This window comes from Paramormyrops kingsleyae, chromosome 13, assembly GCF_048594095.1.
Source record: "Paramormyrops kingsleyae isolate MSU_618 chromosome 13, PKINGS_0.4, whole genome shotgun sequence".
NCBI lineage: Eukaryota > Metazoa > Chordata > Actinopteri > Osteoglossiformes > Mormyridae > Paramormyrops > Paramormyrops kingsleyae.
In genome coordinates, this window is record NC_132809.1 from 31,796,772 (window position 1) to 31,824,692 (window position 27,921).

Sequence of the window (27,921 nt, forward strand, 5' to 3'; positions counted from 1 at the left end):
GCACAGTTTATACTTACCATGGATAAAGTGTACAACACACACCCATTTTCTACAATACGGGCCAATCCTTTGGTTCCATAGTAATCAGTCATGCTGCAGAAACACAACTGTGTGCAATCTTGCAGCCACTAGAGGGCGAACATCCACTGGTGTCCTATGCATGTAAGATTCTAACAGCACCCCCTTTTAGGTACACATAGTGAAATAAAATCTATTGTTATGTGTGTGTTTTCGCCATCGAAATTCTGATATGTTTCAGGTTCTTTTAACCTTTAATCCTTTGCTTATTCTGCCCCAAAAAACAGGAAGCAGCTTCATCACATTTTTCTCAGGTGAGAACTTTCTCTGTCAGTGCAGATAAATTAAAACAAGCATGTGATTATATACAAAATCAGGTGGGTCAATAACTCATTTTATAATTACAACGGGAATTTATTTTACTGTACCCAAAATTTCCATAGAGTAAGACTAATTAAAATATAACACATTAAGATTTTGTATTTGTTTATTAAAAGTACAAAACCCTATATAAATCTACAGCAGTTTCGTACAAACAGGCAGATGTAAGTAGGTACAAACAGCATTTAATTTTCACAAGTTTCTTTGTTCGGATATCAAGCAAACCTTTAAGGATCCAGACCTCTTCATCCCTATACTGCTGTATTTAAGCAGTGATTTACCAATCTGAACCAATTACATTTCTTGAGCCTTTACTAATTCAGTACCCTGTATGTTTCCTACTGAGGCAAAATGGCATTTCCGCTCCCGTCAATCTTTGATTTACAGGTCGTATCATTCAGAAAAATGCATGCATTGAAACATGAATTGGAATTTCTCAGATACATTATTAAAATATTGCTTATTGCCACAAAGTGTACAAAAGTTTCTGGGGTCCTCTAGCATTTATTTAAATATAGTTTATTTGGTGCAAAGAGGAAACTTTTGTGATGCTGTATCACCTCAATTTTTTTGTTTTACAAAATACAAATGTTATTAAATGCAAAAAACAACATACTTAATCTAAAGTGCAAATTATGTGGAAATACTGTGTCTGGAAGACTCGTTTCTCCCCCCCCCCCCCATTGTGATACATACTAGGAAGACTGGATCGGGGTCTTCATATTTCATGTACAGTAATGAAGAACCCCGCCCTTTTAGTGCGGACAGCCCACATACAACGCCGAGGACGCTACCAAAAGCTTCAGACAAGCCTGAACAACTACACTTCACTCCAACACTTGCACTTGCCCCCTTCCCACCCCCATAAAAGCAACAAATAAATATCGGTACATCGTAGAACAATTTTTTTCTTCAGAGCTTCAGTGACCTTATGCATCTACCACTCTGTCGTCTCTTGCAATGAGTTTTGATTTTCCTAAGAGAGATGGGGAAAGAGAGAGTTAGCAGAGTTAGAACACCAGCTAATGAAAATCCATAGCGACCATGCAGGCCAGCTCCATGTCAACAGCTGTGATGGAAGGAAGATGGATGAGCTCAGCCACTCAGAATCCGTACAGTGAGCAAAGCGGGGCAGCAGTTAGAGCAGAAGGAGCAGTACAGGGCAGAAAGATTTCCAGTGAGTCTAAGAGTGTGGAACTGTAAGCTGATCCCTGATGCATGTGTGTATTTTAAAGGTAAAATTGCATAATATTTTTGTTTGTTAGATATTTGTCAATAGTTTTGTTAGAGTTTATTGGAAATGGGTTTAGACTCATTAGCAGAATAAACAAAACATAAACTCTAAGGCAAACTGTATGGCGATTCAAGCTTATACATTCTTACAGACAATGCAGTCAGTGTTGGCTGCATTTGTTTGATAATTATCAATAAGCTCTCTTCCACAATACACCCTATTATAAGTCAGGATCTTCATTTATTTTATGAACTGTTACTTTGCACACAAGACTTGAGTTTAACTTAATCGTGATAGTAATATGAGTACATTTTTAAATGCTGTCATTGTGGTGAAATTTACATACTAGAAAAGATTCTTTTAGGAATTTAGAAGGCAAACCAGCGTGAACAATGACCTTTATTTTCATTTCAGTTATAAATCAAACCTGACTTAGTGGCGGTGGAGCCCAGGGTGCCGGCAGGACGCACTGACCTGAGGCCTGCTGAGATGGTGACCTCCTGCGCATGCTGCCCGGTTTCCTGGCCGTCATGCTGATGATGGAGCTGACGCTGCTGGCACGGGACAGGGGCAGGGACACGGGGGTCATGGGTGGAGAGTCCAGCTGGATAAAGCAAGTCCCAGACCATGTCATGCTTGGGTAGGACTTCCATTATGGGTACTAACTGCATAATTCCAGTCTTAGAATCAGACTCTTTATAGCCACACGATCAACACCAGTGTACATTTTTGTTGGCTCAACTTGCCTCTGCTGGAGACACCGTGACAAAGACAACTAACAATTGCAAGACAGAAGAGGCACAAGAGAGAGGAGTAAACCCAAGGTACGTGATAAAGTAGCTGAAACTCAAGCAGTGTAAATGTACAAAGCTTGTGGTAAGAGTAACTCCTCTCTATACGAAGAGCTTATTGGTTTAGAGTGAGTGCCAGTAGTATTTCAGGCAGTTGACATCAAGCACAATGCAGATATCATATATATATACAATTGTAACCAATTTCTTTTGTGAATTTTGAGAAAATATGAGGCTGACTTTTTCAGTTAGAAGTAACCGGAGTCGTCGAGATTTGGGAATTCCATGAATTTTTTCGCTGGGAGCCACACCTAGTTCTCTAGTGACGCCTTCACCTGTTCCTGTCTACAGTTACTATCTCCACACCTTTGTTTCAAGCTGTTTGGTGACTCCTGTGATTATCTATTACGATAGTGCTCAAAACTTTCTTCCATTGAAATGAATGGTAACTATTCCTCTTGATTTCACTTTACCAGAATCATGTTAGGCTCGTAAGTGGTGTACACCTGAGTGTGTGCGTCAAGCGCCGACCACGCAGAATAAAGGCTTTGCGATCAGGGCGTGATTCACCGGCGGGAAGAGGGATTAGATGCAAAGCAACGTCAGTCTGCGTCTGGCCAGGACTAGGTGTTTACCTCCAGGCTGTCATTGGTGGGAGAGGAAGACGTGGAGGAGTTCTCGGTGTGCTTTCGGCCAGCCGCGGCACTCAGCTCCACAGTCCGCACTCGCTGGGCAAACTTCAGGGAGCAAACGGACTCGCACGTATTGCTGTCCAATGGGGAAACCTGAAGGAGGGAGCAGGTCATGTGACTCTCGCACAATCAGACTGATCGTTAACTAAAGGTGCGTGCACCATCAAAAGCAAACCTCGTTCTCCAACAGCAAGATTATACTCCCCAAAAAAGGACAAAGACAATTAAAGAGTTAATGCAGTACAAGCTTAGATCAAGGTCACCACACACTTACTGTACATGTTTGGACCTAAAGACATAATTTTTTCCATTGACGACCCAAAACCACATTTATTAGTAGAACTTCTTTCCTTCTGCCACTGATTAAACGTTTGTCTTAGATATGATCCAAGCCATCATCATTAATCTGAAAACTCACTATCGCTAAACCTGGGTACACACCAAGCCTACAGTATAGAAAAACTACTGCCAGCCAAGGACAAGAAGCGATCTGCCCCTCGATTGTGTGAATTTGTGCTGGAACACACCGGCACGACTAGAGGTGACATACAGCCCAATCAGAGAGTCAGTTTCACTAACTAGCGCCGATGCCAATTCAGCATGCTCAGCTAGCTGATTGTGCTGCACACACCAGTATGACAGGAGTCACTGGCTCTCATCAACAGCTTCCGGTGGCCGAAAAAAGCTTGGTGTGGTTCAGGCATTGCACTGTTAGCCAGGCGTTAGTTTGAGGTCACCTGTTGTTTTATAATAGCACATTGATTTACTACTGTGATTCATCTTGCTGTCATTATGTGTGTGGCTATAGGAACTTTGTCAACGCCCTTCTGACAAATCACATCTGAAGCTTCAACAGTGCTGTGGTATAATTACTTTTATCGGCAACTTTTAAATAGCTTATACATCATACAGTAGGGGGTCCATGTGTAACCCTGGTCGCATGCCGCCCGGATGCCGTTTGGCTGCATCTGCCTGATGCCGACTGCGCAGGAGCGGCAGCCCTGGCATACCTGCACCAGCATGAGGGTCTTGCTGTCCCCGCTCAGCGAGTCCTGCAGCAGGTAGGTGAGACGGGAGTTGCGGAAGGGGATATGCGGCTGCTTGGCGCGCAGGGCGTGGATGACGTCCCCCAGGGCAGACAGGGATTTGTTGATGCACTGCGCCTCCCGCAGGCGGCTGCCTTCAGCACCCGACTTGGCAATGCGCTCCGACCCGGCAAGATCCACAAGGTTCAGTTTTCCTGCAGGGGAGGGGAAAACATCTGTTACGTCTCGTGGGGGCGGGGCAACACGCCTCAGCATAAAAGCCTTTTAACCAATCACTGTCAAGGCTTACTTCAGGTTATTTATTTAGGACATTTAAAAGGATTTAAGTACAAAATCAAGCAATATAACTAAACGGAACACTGGAATAACGTGCTAGAATTAGTGACCGTAACAGTGATAATCCATATTTCCCCCTTTATTAACCCACTTTATTTGTACTTTCCTGCATTTTTGAAATGCTCAAATATTTACATATAATGTATACAGGGTTTGAGTCCACAGGGGTGTTGGCCCCAGCTGAAAGCTGATTGGTCCCTGGAGTGCCCCTTCCCTTGTCACTCACCGATTCAAAACATATCATTGGCTAATAAGGTTGGCACCACCTTAAACATCCGAGAATTGCCCCTGTGTTTCTAGGTCAGGGCTCTTCAAATCTGGACCTCGATTCCAAATCCAGGCCTTGTTTTCAGTTCTCCTGGGTAGTTAGTTTAATAATTACTGATTCTGATTGGCCAGAGGCTTCACACCTGGCTCACAGGTAAAGGAAGGCTGGAGAATCAGCAGGTCTCGGACTTTTAGGACTGTGATTTGAACAGCCCTGTTCTAGGTAGCGTACATCTAACCTAATGGGACTCCAAAAGAAAAAAAAACTATCCAAGTAGGATCTAAACAGTGGTCACTACTGAGAATCTAGGAGGCTAATCAGTTATAGAGGGTATGGTGACAGAAGGTCACTTGGGACGCAGATTCAGTGCTCATGCTCTGACCTGCTGTGCGATGACCAGTGGTGGTGTTGAAGCCGGTGACAGTGACGACGAGCAGAGCGTGAGAACGGGAGCTGTGTTCATTCAGGTTGGTACAGGCTGTCGCCCGGTTCACATGGCCAAGTCCAAAAATCTACGAGGCAAGGAGAAGTTAGCACCTTTGAGGTCAATTCTAAAAGAAATCCCATGTAAATACTTCTGCGTGGGTTTCATAGACTTTGTTTACACTACAGAACTATAAAATTTCTTATTAATTTTTTTTATAGTAACTGGTAGTAATGAAAGTAATGATTCATTGCTGCCACTCTAAAACTTTATACGCCAACATGGAGAAAGAAAAGCCACAAGCCAGGCTTTTGTTAGGCTAAGTCAGTTAAGGATTTTGTCTTCTTTCCTCAAACACATTCCACAAGATCCCTGGTTACAAAAGTGCATGTCTCAGGGTGTTTGTCAAGGAGGTCAAAATTTGCCTTATTTTGTCTGGGATGAAACCACACCCTACAGAAACAATGATGTAAACCTGGGGTGAGACTTACAGTTTCAGGCATGGCCAGCCCAATACATGAGAACTAAGTGGTTGCTTAGGGCCCAGTGGCCACCAGGGGGCTCCCCATCTGATCAGCCTGTGACGTGTGTATGTTCAGGCAAGAAGCTTTGTTTAGGGCCCCAAAAAAGAAGTGGGCTGGCCCTGGATTCAGATGTACACCTACCTTGTTAATATCCTCTACACTCTGCACGGTAATTTCCGTCAGTCCAGGCACGTACAGCTGACCACTGCCATCTGGGCATATCTTAATATCCAGCTTTTCACTGGGATCGTCTCCTAGTAGGTTCCTGAGAAGAAATGCCACATTTTATAAGCTGCATGACAAACTAATGAAGGTTCTGGAAGAGATCTAACATTGGGCACTATGGTCTAATCTTCTGTGCCGTTAATGCATATACACATAATATATCAGTTTCCAGGTACAAGTGTTTGCAGTTCATTTGCCAGTTTTCATGCTAGTGGAAAATTCCACAAGATAAGGGAACTTTGCACTGTACTTTAACATTCATCCTCTATGTTGAACCTAATTAACTGAAGCAATTATAACTATGTTAGAAAAAGTCATACATTGGTGTTACAACCACAGGAGAATGAATGTGTTAGCCTAACCAAAGCTATGCTCGCTAATGCTAGCTGTTGTACGACAGAGCTTCACTAAAGCTGGATGTGTACAAGTCGCTTATGAGCCAGATGGCCAAGCCCAGACAATAATAATCCATGTTAAACTCAACTAAATAAGACATCATAGGTTATGTAACAATGCTGATGACAGCATTAGTGTACAAACTGCTTACACCATGCAGTGAGTGGTCTGGTCTGCTTACACCATGCAGTGAGTGGTCTGGTCTGCTTACACCATGCAGTGAGTGGTCTGGTTTGCTTACACCGTGACACTAGAGGTCTGGTCATACTGTGATGTCTGCTTCACTAGCACTTAGCAGGAGCTTTTACTGCAACCAATGACAAGCAGCCCCCCAAAAGCTGAGGGAAATAGCCAGACCACCCTTATCTTTCCAGCCTATGATATGAGCAATTTAGAACTTTATTTAAGATCTATAAAAAAACAAAACTTTATTCTCACCGAAGTATCTCGTTGTAGATCTCCGCCATGCTGACAGTGATGTTAAAGCGCCAATCTGGAGCCTTCTCTGATATTTCCGAGAAGAGCAACCGTAGTGCGCGTTGGTTAATGCCTGGGTTGTTCTCCACTCCCTTTGACAAGGGGGGGGGCACAAAAAAAGGCAGTGACTGATTAAAATCAATAACACTTGAGGGGGCAGTTGATGTTGAGCTGGACATTGATTACCTCCATGCTGTATGTCTTCCCTGAGCCTGTCTGTCCATAGGCAAAAATGCACACGTTGTAGCCATCGATACAGGAGGTTATCAGAGACTGAACTTCCCGGAAAACCTGGTCATTCAGAAGAAAGTAATGTTCATTTAACATGTTTCCATTTAAATACACTGAGCAATGCTGAGGCTAATTGGAGTTACTAAATTGCGCATAGGTGTGCATGTGTGAGTGAATGGTGTGTGGGTGAATGGTGTGTGAGTGAATGGTGTGTGAGTGGATGGAGTGTGAGTGAATGGTGTGTGGGTGAATGGTGTGTGAGTGAATGGTGTGTGAGTGGATGGTGTGTGAGTGAATGGTGTGTGAGTGAATGGTGTGTGAGGGATGGTGTATGAGTGAATGGTGAGTGAGCGTGTCCTGCGATGGGCTGGCCCCCCATCCTGGGTTGTTTCCCGCCTCGTGCCTGTAGCTTCCGGGACAGGCTCTGGGCCCCCCACGACCCAAAAGGATAAGCGGTTTGGAAAATGGATGGATGGAAGACTGAGAAGGAACTGCTGCATTCAAGACTCACCTCCTCCTGAGTGGCTTCAGGCGGGAAAACTTTGTCTAGCTCAAACATAAGTGGTTTTCCCTTATTGGACAACTGCAGGACAGCATCATCATTGGGGTCAAAGGTTACTACGTTCTTGTCTTCATTTAGCTCCGCTTGGCTGACAGGCCGAACTCGGCAGAATACACGGATGTTTCCTGGGAAATCAGCGTGGATGGAGTTAGAGTGAGGTTCCTGACACATACTCCCAAAAAGGTGTTCAACAGCATTGGTCTATGCCATGGCGATTCAACTAAAATTGAATAACAGCAATGACTGGATCAGATGCTGCAATTGAAGGACCTAGAGAGCCCTGCAGAGCTGGTTACTTTGTGCCTTTTCAAAAATGTGAGTTTTAAGATTACTGGCAACATAAAATAGTGGCCCAGACAGTGGTCCACCTTTGGGACCAGACTGGGACTGGAGACAGCCAGTTGGTAACGACTGCTCTACACTGCCCTGGTTCCTACCTTTGAGTCGGACAAGCTCATTGTGATACTTCTTCCGTAAGTTCATCTCCCTCTTGTACCTCCGCAGTAGCTCCTGGTTCGCAGCGTTGACCTCCTCGATCACCTGGCTGATCTGCAGGATCGAGGCCGGAGGTTAGCAGGCCTCGGGGTCATGTGAACGTGCAGGTGCACCTTGGACAGCCTCACCTCTGTTTTGGCTTCTGCTATGGCTTTCTTCAGCATTAAGGGGAAGTCCAGCACCTGCCTCTTCAGACAGTTGTAGTCGCAGGTGAGCGTGCGAAGGGCAGGCTGTAGGGTTAGCAGCTTCATCCGTACACCTAGGCAGGCAGCCAGCCAGCAGTGTTTACATGTTATAGGTGCTACTATAGACAGGAAACTCATAAATACATATGTACGTGTCTGGGACTGACCTGCCAGGTTCTCGTGCACAGCCTTCATCTCACTTTCAGCTCTTATGAAGGCCTCCTCGATTATGCGGTTCTTCTCCTCCTCCAGTGTCTGCAGCTCCGCCTCCAGCTGGCTCTGGGCCCGCTCCATCTCGCCCTCATATGCCAGTATCTGGCGGCAGAGGCACCACACAGCATGAGGACTAACCAGACACTCTGGGGCTCCTCGCACCTCAACCCTGCACCACCCATCTAGAATGAAATATTAATCCATTTTCTGTTTTTCTCTTCTTCTAAGTGGCTTTTGTTGATGCTGACTCTCCATCCTTGAGTCAGCTCCTTACACCAAATCTCCTAGATATTTTGTTTGTAGGCGTTGATTTTTGGAGCAGTACGGAAAATATTCCTTACTGGAGTGCAGAGTTGAAAAAAGCAGCGAGATGGATAGTGAGCAGGGTTCTAGGCTCAGCTAAGTTCAAGGTAGTGGTTCGGTTCCGTCAATCTACATCGGGAAGTTTGAGGTGCAGGCACTGTATGTGATAACAGTGAGTCTGCAGGGCAGTGGGGTTCAGGAGAAGCACTAAGGATGGCAACATATATAAAGTAGAGCTTTGGGGGCCACAGAGCGGTAGACCAGACTCAACGAGAGACCAATATTTTTCATCATTCAAAGTTCAAAGTTCTTCTTCAACACAAGACTTATTCTGTGGGTGTCACATGAGGCCAATGTCCATCAAAGCATATTTTTTTTTAATTTAGCTTTTGTTTAAAGCAATGTGAAAGTGAGGATCAGACAGCAGAATCTACAGAGCAATTGGGGTTAAGGGCCTAGCTCAAGGACCCAACAGCATAACTCTGCCAGTCATGGGATTTGAGCCAGCAACCTTCCAATCACCGGCACAGAGTCCTAACCCGCAGAGCCACGCACCAAAGCCTTCTCATTGTAAGCTGCTCCGCTTCTATTTACCTTTGACCCCTAAGCATTAAAATAAAAGGCCAACCTTTGACAACCTACGAATGATCTCTCCATCGCCCCGCCCCATGGCCTTAGAAATAAGGCTGCAGAGTCGGCTCCGATCCCTCCCCAGCTGGAACGCAAGTGAAGAGCGATTAAGCAGAAGCTCTAGAGGCCACACAGTTACTGAGGTATGAGTGGGACCCAGCAGGGGGCTGATTCCACAAGAAAAATGCATCTAAAAAAGGCTGCAATATAATAGTGTGATAAATGGATCCATTCTATCCTTGGACGAATTTTGTCCAGAGTGAATCCCAGTGCTTCTGGTAATTTAGGAAGATTTTCAGCATGTGGCGGGTTGGGGGGGAACTATTAACTGGGTCACAGTGTCACAGATATAGAGGAAACCAAAGGGACCAGCAGACACATTGAGGTGTCTTAGCAGCTCACACTGCAGACACACTGAGGTGTCTTAGCAGCTCACACTGCAGACACACTGAGGTGTCTTAGCAGCTCACACTGCAGAACTGATGTGTATTCTATACAAAAACCATACATCCAAATTTTTGAAGCTGAGAACGGAACCCATAATACAGCGATTAATTTGCCGGATCCATTTACATTCCTTGATGGTCAATGTGTCACCACGCTACAGTGCGATCAGTGCAGCCAGCGATGGGGGGGTAGCAAGCCGTAGCATGCAGATGTGCCGCATACCTGTATGCGCAGCTGGCTGCCTGTCCTCTGCGACTCCTGCAGCTGCTGCTCCAGCTCGTAGAGGAGGCGCCTCTGTGCCAGCAGCTGCTCCTGTAGAGCCCGGTTCCGGGCCTGGGCCTCCGACAGCGCCGCCTTAGCCTGGGCTGACTCCACCTCTACGGTCTTAGTGACGTACTGTTGGAGAGATGGGAGACGCGGGTCGGCTTCATTCAAGTTCTGTTGTATGAAAATATAGGATTTTGAACATAAATAATACAAAGTATTTGGGAGTTGGAGGCCATTTTGGATTTTCTCATCTCTGATTGGTTCAAAGGGTCTTTTATGCCCTCACCCTTATCTGAGGGGGCTGAGCTGCCTGCTTGGACAGGGCCTGCTGGCATTCCTTCAGCTGGACGCCCAGAGTCCACTGCACCTCCTTGCGAGCCCGCAGTGCCTCCTCGAGCTGGTGCTGCTGCTGCGCCACCTGGGTCTCCCTCTCCTGCAGCCTCCTCTCCAGCTCTGCCAGCCTCCTCTCCCTTTGCTGGGCCTCCTGGTCTCGCCGTGCCACCTCAGCACGCAGAGACTCCGCATCCTGCCGCCGGCAGCCAGACGCCGCATGTCAGTCGCCAAACGAGGACATCGAATGTTATGAAAGATGCTTACGTGCACAAAATTAGTCAAACATAAACTTTCTGCGTAAAAGAAGTGATATTATATTTGCACAAGTACTTCCCTATTTGAGACACACACATTCACAGGGAGTGAATCTTGGGGTCTGAGCAAAGGGTCGACCTTCAATCCAGCACCCCAGGTGCAATCAGAGAGCAAAGGGCCTTCAAAGGCTCCCTGAAGATGTGACCATTCTGCTGAGCAAGGGGTTCAAACCCATGACCTCCTGATCACAGGCACAGAGGCCTAACCCACCAAGCCACACAGAACTACAGGCAAGCAGCCATCTTACATTAGTTACTGGTTTCCTGTTAGACCCCAGGCTGGGCTCTGACCTGGAGGTGCGGGCAGTTTATGCAGGCAGGCAGTGACACTGCAGCATCGGGCAGTGACACTGCAGCATCGGGCAGTGACACTGCAGCATCGGGCAGTGACACCCCACAGGCGCTCAGCTCCTGTTTGAGCCTCTCGTTCTCAGACACCAAGATCTCAAGGTGTTTCTCCAGGTCTGTTGCTCCCTAGAGAGAACAGTATTAAAGAAGGACATTTTTATATGAGGAATCAAAAATGTATCCATGGAGATTTGCCCGAAGGTCAGAAACGCTGTTCCTCTCATTCACCCACCAGCTCAGAGCGCAGTCGGACCACTTCCCGGGACTGATCCAGCAGCTTCACCTTCAGGTCCTCCACCTGGTTACAAGAACAGTGAGTAGAAGACCCTCACCTGGTGTTAACTAACTAAATAACTGATGATAAACAACTGACTAATTCATTGTGTAACCTTTGCTATATATAACATCCGCATTTCCATGGAAATGCATCTTCAGCGCAGGTGTCCTTTCCTAACCCTAACCCTAACCCTAACGCACCTGTTTGCAGAGGCTGCTTATAAGAGTCTCCTGGTCCTTCTCTTGACTGCGCAGTCGGCCCGGTGTGCTGTGCCCCTCCACCGGCAGCGGTGCCGTCTCCCTCTCCGGGCTCTGGGGTACCTGGGTCGAGCAGCTTCCCAAACAGGGGTGCCTGAAATCTGCAGACATGCTTACATTCTACTGGCATACTGGGACGTGGGAGGCAGAGAGCTGAGAGTGATTCTCCAGCGTTACATTGGATAATTCAATCGAATTAGGGGCGGGGCCCCAGCCACAGCTGAAATATAATTGGCCCCCAGAGTGACCTTTCCTCTGTCACTCACCAATCCATAACATATCATTGGCTAATGATAATGTTGGCCCCTCTGTATGAATTATGGCTCCTCTTTTGTTCCCCACTTTAAAATAATCGCAGAATTACCCCAGCAAACATAGACCCACGGGCAGGCCCGGAAAAACGTGAACACAATGCAACCACATCCACAGCACAACCCCTGATGGCAGAACATCCAAGGAATTACTGAGCTTACTGCCCATCACAGGGCACACTCACACACCATCCACTCACACTCCATTCACTGTCACACCTCATTCACTCACACACCATCCACTCACACGACATTCACTCACACTCCATCCACTCACACACCATTCACTCACACACCATTCACTCACACACCAGACACTCACACACCATCCACTCACACTCCATTCACTGTCACACCTCATTCACTCACACACCATTCACTCACACACCAGTCACTCACACACCATTCACTCACACGCCATTCACTCACACGCCAGACACTCACACGACATTCACTCACACGACATTCACTCACACGACATTCACTCACACGCCAGTCACTCACACGCCATCCACTCACACTCCATCCACTCACACTCCATCCACTCACACTCCATCCACTCACACTCCATCCACTCACACACCATCCACTCACACTCCATCCACTCACACTCCATCCACTCACACTCCATCCACTCACACACCATTCACTCACACTCCATTCACTCACACTCCATTCACTCACACTCCATCCACTCACACTCCATCCACTCACATCATTCACTCATCCCCCATTCACTCACACAGACACACCTATGGGCAATTTGGTAACTCCAATCAGCCTCAGCACATTTGTGGACTGTGGAGGGAAACCAGACCCAGAGGAAAGCCCACGATGACAGGGAGAGCATGCAAACTCCACACACATGGAACCCAGATGGACTTGCGACCCAGATCCCTAAAGTGTGAGGCAACAATGCACTGCCACCCCATAATAAACTACATATCACCACCTTACCAGAAGGCTCTGCCTCACACGGGCTCTCCTGCTCCTGTGCCGTGGCTTGCTGGTGATGGGCACCGGTCAGGGCGTCATGCAGATGCTGCTCCTGACTCTGGCATGTGTGCTGCAGGTGCAGCGTCCTGCTGGCGTCCTCACTGTGCAGGCGCGCCTGGAACCGGCACACCTTATCTTGCAGGGCCTGTGGGGTCAGAACACAATGGGGCACAATGGGGAAGCGACCTCATGAAAGCCAGGCGAAGTTACAGAGAGAATGTACACTGAGGTGAAGAGAACAGTTCATGGGCAGATGGAACCTTAAGATGCCGTTCTGTAGGATTCAAGGAGACTGGATACATGTGTGCAACTGCTGTGAATTGGCCATTAGATACAGGAACAGGCTCTAAAACATGGAAACAACTTCCAGCTAGCACACCTCAGCACTGTTATAAAATATATAGCAATAAACTATAGGCTAGCGCTTCCCATCCCAGTCCTCAGGGATTGCACACAGTCTACTTTTTTGCTCCTTCCCATCTCCCAATGCATCTGTACCACGTATTCAGTGTTTTTCATTGGCTAGGAGCTGGAAGGGAGCAAAAATCTGGATTGGAGGTCCTTGAGGACTGGGTTGGGAACTATTATATGCCACTGTTTCTCAACTGGCCATTTGTGACCCATGGGACCATTTTCATCAGGTGTGGTTAAAAGATTGTTTTGCTAATATTTTTATAAATTTTTTTGTAATGTCCGATTTTTTCTGTTTTTTTTAACAGTGCATGAAAGCAGAGTGCTACTGTTACTGCACTATGTTCTATTTACTACTACTGCACGATTTTTTGTTAATAAATCTGGCTCAAAATTTGTAAAAAAAAAAAAAAAATTGGGCTATGACTTAATGATCAAGGAACAATGTGGGTCCTGAGGCTAAACCAGTAGAGATCCCCAGCTACAGGCGGCCTAAGCCATTAAAATGAGAGTTACATGGGCAGACGTCCAGCAGCAGGACCAAGTGACCTTCTGCAGAAAGTATGACTATTAAAAGGAGAAGACAGTGAGAATGGGGAGGGAGAGACATCACTCGAGTCGAGTATGAAATGTGAAATAAAAGACGTGCCTGTCTTTGCTGAAGCAGCACCATCAGGTCTGATTTAACAGGACTATGTTAAGTATGCAATGTAAAAGGGCCCATCTACAAACACTAATCACCATATGACATGCAGACCCCACATGCCATACTTGTATATACGGCCGCATCCCATATCTCTGATCAGTTCATTCACTTCACGCTCTATTCATGACGATCTACACAATTTCTTAGTGTTCTTTAGAATTTGTAGTTGTACCTAATACAGCTGCCATTCATTAACTTCATACACTGGTACAGTAAAAGGCATTCTGCATTACTGTATACATAGTGAACTATATAAAGTTTAGCCAGAACAAATGCTGTTCAAGTGTGACCACAGAACAAAAGATTCTGGGTCTCAAACTTGGTAATGCGATTATGAAAGTAGGCCAAAGACTAGCTTAATACCCTGAGTAGGGTCACACTGCCTAAAAAATGAAGGGGCAATAGAGACAAGAAAGAGAGTGAGAGAGAGTGTGTGTGTGTGTGAGAGAGAGAGAGACAGACAGACAGATGACTCACTTGTATGAGCAGTTGCTGATCACCTGTCTCACTAGAGCTTGTGAGGTCAGAGGTCACAGAGTGGCATGATGGGAAGGCGGAAGACTGGAAGGGTCTATCCTTACTGCTGCTCATCAGTAAATTCACCGAGCTTGCTGTGGAAATCAGAAAACCAGGCCATCAGCTCTCTCACACACACAGAATAAGCTTCTATTGAACTCCATAACTGACTTCATGGAACTATTTCTGCAATTAGAAAAATTCATGAATGCTTTGGCAAAAACACATATATAGGTATTGAAATGCAGGGGTACAGGAAAAACTTAAAGTCTGGCCTCATTTATCACAAAAACAAATACAAACACGGTGGTGTCTCTTCTGAAGAAGAATTCATTCACATATCATGTGAATGTGAAGCACAGTAGAGAATCAAAAATGAAAGCCTTGATGTTAGCAAATGCCAGTCACTCCGACACTAAAGTCAGCAGCATGTTCCAACTCATTCTTATACCCACATAAGGATTTGTATGCAGCATTACTGAAATCATAGGCACTTTCACAAGAGTCCACTGAAATCCAAGGAAACGCAGATAGAATTCATGCATGTTCTTGATTGCTTTAATGAGTAACATATTAAAATGAAAGCTGAGATGGACTGTGTTGGTTTAAGCTCCTCTTATCATGCACCAGCACTGACTGTTACGTGAATAAGGGTCCTTGTTCTGTGAACAAGAGAATTTTATCACTGTGAGAAGTCTTGCAGTGACCCACAACCCCCAAATGTTTGAGCTCCGCAATCATTTGACAAGTTTGTCCGAAATAAAAGCATGTAAACAATTTCTAAATGGTACAGTGAGCAAAAAAAAGCTGTATAGAAGTTCTGGGCAGGGGATAACCTGAGAAAGAGGCTTCTAATGCTGACCGTGGGCTAATCCCTCTACATACATACTCAATGAAAGCATGGCACCTACACAGAGAATGTCTTACTCAATCACTCAGATTCAGCCAGCGTCGGATAACTGAGAAGTCAGAGATCAAATTTACTGTACCTCCCAGTAAATCATGCCGCTCCCTTCATGTCCAGATCAAAGAGTTCTGTCTGACTCTCTCTCTCTCTCCCTGTCTTTCTCTTCAATCTGAAGGAGGCGCTTTTCTTAATGTTCTGAAAAATGTGGCCACACAGGTTTTTACCCTTGCATGTGACACTCACCATCCAATGAGATTTCTTTCTTCCACAGCTCTGGCAAGCAAGCAGACTGACCAGGGTTCCAGCTTCTTCGTGCGGTGAACATGACCGCTGGGTTAGGGAGTGCGCAAGGCAACTGTGGTGGCTAAATTAAGAAAAAAAAAAACAATGCAATACATATATTCAGTTAGATGATAACATCTGTCCTTCAAGGGCCACCAAATAAAGAACACACTCGTGGTAACCTACCTACACTTAGATTACAGCTCACAATGATAGACAGCAGCCGACACTCATGTTAAGATAATGACCTATAGTATGTCACAGGTTTTTAATGACCTATAAAATGTCACAGGTCTTTCCATGCTTTGAAGGGTGTTCTCCACAAGGGGGTGCTATTTAGAAAAATCATCCAAGACCTTATTGACGGTATGATATAAGACCTTAATATTCCCCCTGCCAAAATTTGGACCAAAATTTACAAAACAGAAAAAAAATAACAAAGGATAACATCATAAAAGAGCAGGTCATTAGGTAACTTCCTGTTTTATCCGTCCATATTTTATTACTGTATAACAAAGTATGGCAGCAGCCCAGATGAAGGACCTAAACTGTCAAACTGATCAAACACCTTGGTCATACCCATAGCTTACAGTTATACATGACGTGAACTAAAATGCACGGATGCAGTTCAGTTTCTGCATCTTGCTCTTGCTAATTTATTCTGAAGTATGCATATCTGCAAATAAATAGGTATGAAATATACAGCGTGCAAACGGATTTGTACATTAAAAATGGGTCCCTTGAGACGTGGTCTGTATCGACCATGGCTGAAACAGCAAATCATATTTATTGGAATATAATGTGATTTTGATGGCAGCACAGTGGGTAGCACTGTTTCACGCCTCCAGGACTGGGGGTTTTTCAGGGTATGCAATTTGCATGGTCTCCCTGTGGTGTACAGATATCTTCTAGGTACTCCGGTTTCCTCCAACTGACCAAAGACATACACTCAGGTGAATCTGAGTTCTCTAGAATTGCCTGTAGTGTGAGGTCATGTGTGTACCTCTGATGGACTGCTGTCGATCGCGTCCCACTGTAGTGTGAGGTCATGTGTGTACCTCTGATGGACTGCTGTCGATCGTGTCCCACTGTAGTGTGAGGCCATGTGTGTACCTCTGATGGACTGCTGTCGATCGCGTCCCACTGTAGTGTGAGGTCATGTGTGTACCTCTGATGGACTGCTGTCGATCGCGTCCCACTGTAGTGTGAGGTCATGTGTGTACCTCTGATGGACTGCTGTCGATCGCGTCCCACTGTAGTGTGAGGTCATGTGTGTACCTCTGATGGACTGCTGTCGATCGCGTCCCACTGTAGTGTGAGGTCATGTGTGTACCTCTGATGGACTGCTGTCGATCGCGTCCCACTGTAGTGTGAGGTCATGTGTGTACCTCTGATGGACTGCTGTCGATCGCGTCCCACTGTAGTGTGAGGTCATGTGTGTACCTCTGATGGACTGCTGTCGATCGCGTCCCACTGTAGTGTGAGGTCATGTGTGTACCTCTGATGGACTGCTGTCGATCGCGTCCCACTGTAGTGTGAGGTCATGTGTGTACCTCTGATGGACTGCTGTCGATCGCGTCCCACTGTAGTGTGAGGTCATGTGTGTACCTCTGATGGACTGCTGTCGATCGCGTCCCACTGTAGTGTGAGGTCATGTGTGTACCTCTGATGGACTGCTGTCGATCGCGTCCCACTGTAGTGTGAGGTCATGTGTGTACCTCTGATGGACTGCTGTCGATCGCGTCCCACTGTAGTGTGAGGTCATGTGTGTACCTCTGATGGACTGCTGTCGATCGCGTCCCACTGTAGTGTGAGGTCATGTGTGTACCTCTGATGGACTGCTGTCGATCGCGTCCCACTGTAGTGTGAGGTCGTGTGTGTACCTCTGATGGACTGCTGTCGATCGCGTCCCACTGTAGTGTGAGGTCGTGTGTGTACCTCTGATGGACTGCTGTCCACCTCACAGCCTGGCATTTGATAAATGCTTGAAACATAGATGGATGATCTGATCTTAAGAGCACATACCTGTATCTAGTGAGCTAAAATAAATTCCCCAACATAATCCATCCCCAACATCAATGAAATGTCAAGTGAAATAATTTACTATAATTAGCCTCTGTTATCATAAAAGTGTTCTCACAGTTTTATGAACATCGTAAACAGTCAGTTGCTTAACGAACTCTGTAATCGATTGGGTTTACAACTTTGCCTCAAGGGTACCACATCTGGCCGCCACGTGGAACTACAAGCAACAATCTTCAGATTACAAGTCTGTTTACGTCTAAGTGCTGTTTGCTGGCCAACAGTTCAACGACAATACTACGTAAATTTTTATGACAAAGCTGGACACAAGCAAGGCTAAGAGGAATTCAGCTGACAAAAGTGAAGTTACTCGGACACTGAACCAGGTCAGTACTTCATTTATTGCATTTATTTATTTAGCAAACACTCTTGTCCAAAGAAATACACAAGTGAGGCAACTGCCGTCTTATTTGAAGCCAAAGCCTATCGTGCTGCGGTACCTTAACACCTGCGTGATCCCTCGTGCCAGTGCGCTCCAGCCAGTGCGTACGCCTCTCCTGCTCACAGTCGGACCAGGTCTTCTGGAGCACGGAGCACACCCAGCCCAGCATCCTGACCTCCTTCCCAGACCCCTCGCCCAAGCCGGGCCCTCAGGACCGCAGGCGTGTGCCTCCTTGCACAGCCCGCCCTGCTTACCGACACGTAGCTCCCGCGGGTGATGACTATCTACCCTCACCCTACTAACTGCACTCAGACTTAGCGCACGTCTGAGGAGCTCTTCTCCCATAATCCTTTAAGCTTTCAAGCAGATGGGTTTTTTGGTTGCTGCAGCATCCATTTAGTATTGCTAAAATATCACACGGCAACATAAATATCAGTATGTTTGTTCAAACACCATATTATGAATGCAAACAATCGTGAGGACAGTATTGTATTTAAAGCATTTAATTAGTTATTAAAAACATAAGTGCTATTCTGCTACCCTTTGTTGGCAGCACACAGACTGTGTACTGACAGAGCAAAAGGGAGACTACAGTACAGACCATACATAACAGCTTCATGACATCAGCACTTCAGTGTTTTTCAAGGTGACATTAGGGGACGCCTTGTGGGACCCGAGGGGGTGTTAAGGGGACAGAGGCACATCCTTGGCATTTAGGGACCAGTTAATTGCTGCATTTGAGTTGAGAGTTTAACTCACCATGTCGACAGCAAACATAACACACTCCCCCCACCTGACCGCACTATGGCTCCACGACCATAGGAGCACCTTCTACCTCTGCAACTTAACAAAGGAATTCCCGGGGGGGGGGGGGGGTTACATATTCAGACAAAGACCTGTTAGATGGAGGACCTCCTCCAATCACAAAAAACTCCCACTCAGAAAAAGAGGAGGAACCTGGAGATCCTGAAATAGAATTTCAGGCAGTGAGGGTGACTTACGAAGACAATTAATTGCGCACTTATAAATCCACACCATGCTGCATACCAGACTGCCAAATTTCAGCAATGACCTAAGGTATTATACGTTGCATATTAATATTTTTGCACCATACAAATTGGAGGGGGTCTTAGTAGAACCCCCCTAGCTGTACAGTAGTAGAAACTAGATCACATCCTCCCACTCACTGCTCGGCAGCTCACGGAGCGCGTGCATCTCATTAGCCCATTTCCGTTATCTGCCGCCGTGCAGCTCCCCCAAGACGATCCTGCGCAGATTGACGTCCATTCTTAAGGGCACTGCAGCTGCAAGCGCACACCCCGTCCACGCTCCAAGCCCCTTCGCGCTTATACCTTATTTGGTTGCGGGAAGCTGCTGTGTTTGTCGCGTGGCTCTGCATGCACCCGTCGGCACAGCAGGATGCGGGAGCGCAGGGATAAGGATCGAGGCATAAGGCAGGAGCTGGAGCTGACAGAAAGCGGCTCCGGGAAGCTGCCAGGCTGCGGGCTTTGGGAAGCCAAACGGTAACCGGTAGCGCAGAGATGACGGAGGAGAGTAGCGCGCGATTCTCTTAATGATTTGGAAGTGCTGTGTGACAGAGAATGAACATAAATTTGTCTGGAGTCTGGCATTACGTTCATCTATTCCAAGCTTATACTAACAAAGCACTTTGTTAACTGACAAAAAATGTACACAGGACAGTTCCCAGTAGGCGAAAACTGAGTCACTCCCCCCTTATTTTGTTGTCCTCATTTTATTTTTTTTAAATAACCTGTCTAAATAGAGTACTAATCGTAAGGGAGAGAAATTGTGCTAAAAAAGTTAATCGTATTCGCTAATCTGGAATCAGCAATGCATTTCCTTTTTCCGACGAGTACCGTGTCATTACACGCACACATAACCATGAATAAATTATGCGCGTAAAAAGGGGCTTTTTAACACCGAGTAGATTCCATAAGCTCAGCCATGTTTCACCAGAAGAGTGAGTTCCGCGGACTGCCTCTACATCTTTTGTCTGTGGGATGGCACATCGCCCTGCTTCACCGGTCAGTATCAGTCATCTCCTCTTTTACGGAGGCACGTGCCCACAAAAGGCACCCTCCACACACGCGGCTGTGCGATCGCCACCCGATAGTGTTAAGTGTCTTATTATTTTCCCAAAATCCAGTCTGACGAGTCACCCCAGTTAGAGATATCGTTACTCTTGAATGACAGGCGTGCAAGAATAAACAAAGAATTTTTCTTGCGCTCTAGATAACCACAAAAACAAAATCCAAAACTAAATAGGAATCAATAAATCTTAGTATCTCATATCTAGCGATCTTTGAAAGCAATAAATTGTTCACAAATTGCAATGTACGTGTGTAGAGCAACACTAGAGAAATATGTGTGGATGCACTGGCACAGAGAATCAAAGAAAAGGCAAACTGAGGATGCAGTGGGTCATAATGAGCTAAACAGTGCAGGATACGATGCAGGATGCAGACGACACCGTCTGGTGCCAGTTACCATGCTGCCTCTGCCTGCCCGTGCCCAACTCACCTCCCTGCCTGCAGCGTGGCTTTCCTGGCCATGCGGTCATCTTCCGGCTGTCCCGCCTGCTCTCGGAAAAGGCGCGCGCGGCCGCTCACATGTGCACGGGACACCGTGCCTCCGCGACGCCCAGCTAGCCCTTCGCCCGCTCCTTCCTGGATGCTCTGCTTCCTTCCTGTTACTCGGTAACGGCAAGCTGACGCCGTAGCCCTCCTTGGGAATAAATACACCTCCCCAATTCTGGCACCCCCTCCCTTCAGACCCCAGAGACCCCCCTAAAGCTCAGAATGAATATTTCATCTGCAAATGAAAGTAAGCTGCTCTTCTCCTCTCTTCTTTCCTTGCCTGAAATTTGTGACAAAGAGAGCAGTGTGAGGAGAATGAGGAGGGCTCCTCTGTCATCCACAAAGCCCCCCCTATTCGGTGGTTCTGTGGCACAGACCCCTCTATCATACACTCATATACAACATATAATTCACTCGAACACCATTAGCCACATGAACGCTCAGGACTGCTCTGAATTAACACTCCAGCCTTCGACATCAATGCCGTCCGTTAACAGCCAATTAAACTGCACAGTGGCACGCTGATCAGCACCATCCATCAAGGACATAAACCTGCTCTCAGCATTTAGGCTCGTGCCCACGAGACACCAAGCTGCCCACGTCTCTGACTAAACACGTGCAACAAAGAATCCTGACAGGGCAGGTACTGCACAGCATGTTAGGACATTTTGGGTTTTGATGATGGAAGTTGTAAATATATTGTCCTGTGTTCGGAATTATATTAGAAGATGAGGATCAGAGTTATGAACACGACAAATATTATTATGTCCGATCACTCACATACAAAGAGGGGAGTGGCTACTACCAAGCCAATGAGGCAAGAGCTCATGAATTATTAATCAGGTGCAGACTCAGCAAATAACTACTGGAGAACTAGACAGTTGTACCAACTGATATGATGATAATAAAATGCCATCTATATGGGGATTTTATAAAATTGCCACCACAAATGTAGTGAAACCTGAGCACACACTGGCTCAGTTAAGGTCTTTCCATGCATGGCGTACATGTGACCAGTCATGTGACTGCCGTCTGACTTAAAAGCCATGCAGAACTGCTCAGGGGGTCCGAGCTTTGAGTTCATTACACAAGAGCTAATCCCTCGCAGATCATTCCAGTGGCTGGTCAGCAGATTTAAGCATCACCAAATTAAAAGGGCTTGAGTGGTGATCTTCAGCCCCCTCACATGGAAAATTCAGTCTGCTTTGGGACCATAAGACTCAAGGCCATGAGAGAGAATGGATGGAGTCCATACAAGAAGCGCTGATATACCATTCAAGCCATTATAGTCTTGACTGTGGGCTTCTAGGTTTGCCATTCTGAGGCTACACTGGAAACTTCTAGCAAGCCTTCAGAGGAACTATCAATACAACTTCCAGAAATCCTCCCAAAATGAAGGTCACACAATCATCACATTAAAGTGTCACTAATCTTTAATATCTGCCAAACGTACTCTAACCAATTAAAAATAAATGCATCATAAATGAAAAATTGTGTCAGGCAGAAAGTTTTCAAAGGAAAAGCAGATTTGTCCAAATAACAGGAGGGACGGATCAGAACCAGCAGAACATCTTAGATGTGATATCTTTGATATACTCCTAGCCATTTCAGCAGCCAGCACATTATTCCCTTACGGATATCAAAGGGCCTTCAGGCATGTATTTTACTTTAGGTATATTTGTTTCTTAGGTACAGAACATCTTTAGATACAAATTCAAGAAAGGAGACAGGAACGTCTCACCTGTGCCTTTCGTTTGCAGTCGGCCACACACTGATCTATTTTGCCTGTCCTGGTGATCCTGATCGTTTAGTAACAGAGGGCTGAACCTACAGCCATAGTCCATCTCAGTAGTTCTTTGGACTCTCCCCCACTTCTTGTGGTCTGTGCCTGTCTTTGATGAGGTTGTACACCGACAGGACCAGTGGTGCACAAATACGCAATAGCTGCAGGGAGCTACTGTGTTTAATTCTGCAAAGCGGCGACACTCTGTCCATTTCTGTCTGCTGTACAGCTCCAGGGTGAACAGGCAGCTTGCTGGACAACCCAGGTATCATTTACACAGTAACCATCCATCTCTGGCTCCTTCAGTTTTCTGCAAAAATGAGCAGCAACTTCCCTTGAAAATCACACCAACTGACTTCCTATCCAAGTTCCCAACAAACACAACCTCTCCCTCTGCAGCAAGGATACTGGACGCATGGTGAACTTCCAGTTCCAGAACTTCCAGTTGTTGACATTCCAAAAAGAAAAGCAGTCCACCATTTGAGGGAGAGCTCAGAGGAATTTCAATGCAATAAAGTGTCCAGAGGTTGAAGGATTTTGGTCTTGTAGGTGATGTACAGAATTCATTAGACACCATATCCAAATTCAAATCAGAACCCATTTTATCCTTGCTACACTCTGACCATCTTCAGAAGCAGCCCACTGGTCTCCTGATGCTTATTGCATATTAATAAAGCAGGAGGAGATCTGCTTCCTCCCAATGATCAGAGCGTCTGTCAAGATAGTAGAAATCACCCAGGATGGTGCCGTCTGGACAGGGATAATGAAATACAATAATCTGCATTTGAAAGACCCCCCTCATACACACACAGACAAACACTGTAGCTTTGCCTTGTCTGAGCAGCAACATGACACACAAAATCTGCACTGTGATTGGCCGCTTGGTGGGATGACCTCATTCCTCAGTGAGCTAGACTGGCAGGGCAACACAGCACTTCCACATACACTGCATGATCCCACTGGGAACCTTCCATTACACGCACTGAGCCTCACGGGCACGGCTGCGACTTTTCAAACCGCACCCCCCCCCCCCCCCCCCCCCCCACTCTCCACCCCAACGTTCTTTACAGAAAGTGCACTTGACTTGCTCTGCGCCAAACCAGTTCATCTGTATCCTCCTTTATACACACATCCTTGTTTTTTCAAGAACAAAAGGGATCTTTCCGACGGACTGATTAAACTGAAAACGAGGATGTGGGCCAGTATGTATCGCCTGCATTTCAGAACCATAAAACAGACACAAAGGCCATCTTGTTCGGGCAGAAGGGTGGGTATATGGAATGTTGTTCGACTGTGCACAATAACATCACCTACTGATTCCCTACTGAAAAAAGTATTTTCTTTTCCAAATTCAACAATATGTAGGCTACGTGTCTTATTCTGAAAAACAATTGAGTTACTCCATGTTAAAGGGGTCGTCTAATTTCCCTTGTGGAGTGAAATTTCTACACTTAACAGGAAGAATGCAAAAAACAAAAAGTTTCCTCAGCTATACACACCCTGACATTTCAGATGATGTTAGTCTTTGTGGTAACCAAGGGAACGGGCGCTTTCACATTGTTATACCTGCACATGAGGAGCCGCTGGGAGCGATCAAAGTCACTGCCTGATTATCGCCCCCCTAAGGAGCTGGGCAGAGAGCTCAGGATACACAGCACCATTACCGGTTATCGGCACGTAAAATCACCACGCACTGTGATATAGTTCATGAATGAACTGCACATTATCTAAATCGCTCCGGGAAAAGCAGCCATCAAGGAATTTTAACGATGCATTATAAAATGCAAGTTAATACAATCACAAGCCTGTAAATGAATGACTTTCCAAAAGCCGGACGTAAGAGAGATTCTTTGTGAAGCAAGCCATTTAACGCAGCATGAGATGCCTGTGTCCCATCACGTCAAGCCCATCGTGGCAGCAAATACCCAGGCTCCTGCGGGTTTAACACAGTGATTAACCCATAAGCCCCAGGAAGATGAAATCCCCCAAAAGCATTACAGCCGCCTCACAGCACGACACAGGCAAATGCACTCTCACCCAGGATTCCCACCCTGGGCAGGCGCAATGTACGGAGCAACCACAGCAATTTACTCAGAGGATGTGACGTTTGAAAGTAGTTGACCACTTCTGGTTATGCACGAGGTAGAACATATAAGCAGGGCTCTCTGTCTGCTTCATCCTGAGCAAAGAGCCGGAGACGCTGCCCGTGAATGCTGTACGGCAACAAATCCTGCTAATGACAACGCTGTTTATAACAAAACGCCTGCTTAAATGTGTAAGAAGGCGCAGTACTTTAAACACCACTTATAAAATGAGTTACCCTCACTGAGCATCACGCCTACAAAATGTTGACAAAGCTACACTAAAGGAGAAAGGGAGGGAAAAACAGCCAGAAGTGGCTCCCACACAAATAAATATCTGATCTTTCATTTCCCCATGGGGATCAATGAAGTATCTATTATTATTATTATTATTATTATTATTATTATTATTATTGTTACTATTATTACATGTGAGTCTGAACCCTCATTTGTAAAAGAACCTAAAGAGCAACAATTTAGCTTCTGCAAGCTAAAGAAACATATTAAACACATCCAGTCCCAAAGCAAAATAACCCAAGAAAAAGAAGGAAGCACAGAGACCAGCGCAGCTACCATAAGAAGTGTGTTACCAGCCAGGAGCCGTGGCTGCGGAAGATCAGCCTGTGGCCTGCAGATCATCGACGTCTCACTTGCCAGCACGTGAATTCCCATTAGATGTTCCACAGAGTGTGATGGGGGGGAGAAAATCGCATCCTGCACATTTTCTCAGACTCTTAACCATAGTGGCACAAACAATTATAGCAGAATCCCGGCTGGTACATAGACAAAACTATTAGTACTGCTGCAACAACTGTAAAGACTTTCATGGTCAAACTTGTTATTAACTAAATGCAATTTAACAATCTTTTATGAGATCATTACCACAGATGTCACTACAGTCCAATCACCATTTCATAGTAAATGCAAGTATACTAAAACAGATATTTAACTGCTGAACGACAACAGTCAACAGAATTGAAAATACATATTTTCCAACAGCAAAGAAAAGTTACTAAGTCAGAAAAAAATACTGAAGGTACAACTAGTCACTGACAAGGCTGCGAAAAGTTTTGAAACACAAAAATATGCCCTCAGACTCGCCCTAAGTAAAGGGCCGTGGCACAATCAAGTAAATAGCGTCCCCTGCTGGATGTACCGTCACTTTTTTCCAACTGTCTGGTTTTAATTTTTTTCTTTTATAATTATTGGTTACAGGTTGAAGGAGCAACATTTCAAAACAGCATGACTCACTTTTGAGGGAAGCACTGGAAAATATGACGGACAACCCACTTGCATAACACAATATCACTCACAGGAGTCTGATTAATCTGCTTTTCTTTCAGCCTAACGCTGAATTGTGAAAAAATAGTCATATTTATATGCAATTGATTTTTGAAGAACTCGTTCAAAGAATAAAGACCATAAAACAGCTTCAAATTTTAGCGAGAAAATAGTTACCAGCTAAATATTTAGTCAATGTTTATGCTGGAATAAGCAAAATATTATTCTGTGACAAGTTAAAGTTGCACCTGCAACTGAGTTAAGAGTTTCCAAATTTAAACCAAAAACGTACAGATCAATTACAGGAGGCTAATAAGGAATATTGGCGAATAGGTAAGAATGTCTATACAAGAAGCCGAGTTATCACAAACCGGTAATTCATACGGTAATTAATCCCAGTTTCAGGATATTTACACTTGCCATTACATGCCCATTTGCGGCACGTTTTTCCGCTTCCCCCGCCTTTGCCACAGGCTGCTCTCCAAAAGCTGTCATTTACGGTTCTGTGATTTAATGCCAAACTGAGAAAAGTCAATGCTGCTCACCGGGAGCTAAATACGGTGAGAGATTAAAAAAACCCACCACCTACGTAAAAAACTATTATAACAGCTTTCGTCTCCACCTGATAATACGTTACATTTGCGGTTTGTCAGTTTTTAGAATGAGCCAAGATAATTAAGCGTCGTATCCGTGACCCAATACGCGGGTTCCGCGCCTAAAGGCAGTCGGCTGGGAAGCTCGGGGAGCGTCACACACACCATGGGACCGCGGTCATCTTTGAGGTTCATTTGTCACCCTCCTATCCCAGATAACCAGTGTTTTTGTTCTTCGATTATAGCATCTAGCAGGGTTGCGGTATTTTTTCCTTGTCTACAATTTTTTTTTATCACTGATAAGTGCTGCCCATGTAATATACTACAGTTGGAGGCTATTTTCGGATACCCGTTGGCTGGGTCGCCTGAAGCTTCGCGTCATCCTCTTTGTTAACATCCTCTGTCAGTTGAGTTTCTCACACCAGCAATTTACAGGAATATACTTTATAACAATACCATCATATTAATTCAGTGAAGGGGGAAACAAGTTAACGCTCAACAAGATGCTTTATAATGTACTGTGCACTGGGGCGCAATCAAATTTCTTAAAATTTGTTGTACATGAGTTGGGGGAAAGTAGCCTTCAACATTAAATGTTTTATCAATGTAATCGGTCTGCAATTAGTGGTAACAAGAGTCGTCTTAGAAGACAAAACGATTAATTTCTGCCAAACTCATGTTGCAAATGTAAGAGCGATCAGCAAACAATCTGCCATTTTAGCAATTGTAACAGTAACCAGTCACAGTATAGTACACAAATCATGTCCGATCGTGCAACGTCTAGCTAAATAGCGATCACCACAATTGTGTACATAAATGTGTACATAACCAACAATTAAGACCCTCGCTGAGTATGACGACACGTGATTTACAACCAGTGTCAACTTGCAGAACTTACCTTTTTCCCGAATGATCTCCACGCACTTTTCTGGACGTACAGGTTCCTCCCGGCTGACCAGGCGATTCCGGGTGTTTAGGGACAACGTGTGAGCAGCGTGAAGCTGCACATGTCAGCAAAAGCGCCCTTTCTGCACTTGAAACTTTCTGGCACTAACCGCCTTCATCGTGAAGAGAGGCAGTCGGTCAGCTGTCTGCACTATCGCTTACTGACGTTTTTCTAAGCGGGCGGGAGTGCGGGGTGGGGGGGGGGGGGCAGGAATTTCTGAAGCGAAACCCCAGGGCTGATCCGGCTGCAACGCGACGGGAAATTCCGGGCGAAGCGCACAGGCGAGGCTCAGCCGAAAGCAGCCCAAAAGAGGCGACGCCAATTCCCAGCCAGGCCTCCACGCCGCTGTCACCGTCAAATCACTACTTGTACA

General features: G+C 45.7%; 1 protein-coding gene across 5 annotated transcripts; it reads right to left on the minus strand.

Moving 5' to 3' along the window:
* Nucleotides 1-1,074: 1,074 nt before the first annotated feature.
* LOC111851878 (kinesin-like protein KIFC3) lies at nt 1,075-27,729 on the minus strand. 5 transcript variants are annotated; one of them, XM_023827181.2, is made up of 21 exons: nt 27,501-27,729; nt 15,765-15,885; nt 14,576-14,709; nt 12,943-13,126; nt 11,618-11,775; nt 11,373-11,438; nt 11,084-11,266; nt 10,432-10,671; nt 10,101-10,274; nt 8,453-8,600; nt 8,229-8,359; nt 8,043-8,154; nt 7,555-7,730; nt 6,999-7,103; nt 6,774-6,904; nt 5,856-5,979; nt 5,149-5,278; nt 4,127-4,356; nt 3,060-3,209; nt 2,108-2,237; nt 1,075-1,375 (listed from the first exon to the last, which is right to left on the minus strand). In XM_023827181.2, the coding sequence occupies exons 2-21, from the start codon at nt 15,844-15,846 to the stop codon at nt 1,329-1,331; spliced, it is 2,835 nt and encodes a 944-aa protein (XP_023682949.2). In that variant the 5' UTR covers nt 15,847-15,885; nt 27,501-27,729; the 3' UTR covers nt 1,075-1,328. The 5 variants fall into 5 exon arrangements, with proteins under 5 accessions (XP_023682949.2, XP_023682950.2, XP_023682948.2 ...); XM_023827182.2 differs by lacking the exon at nt 27,501-27,729 and adding an exon at nt 22,606-23,451; XM_023827180.2 differs by lacking the exon at nt 27,501-27,729 and adding an exon at nt 19,620-19,760.
* Between the last annotated feature and the right edge of the window lie 192 nt (nt 27,730-27,921).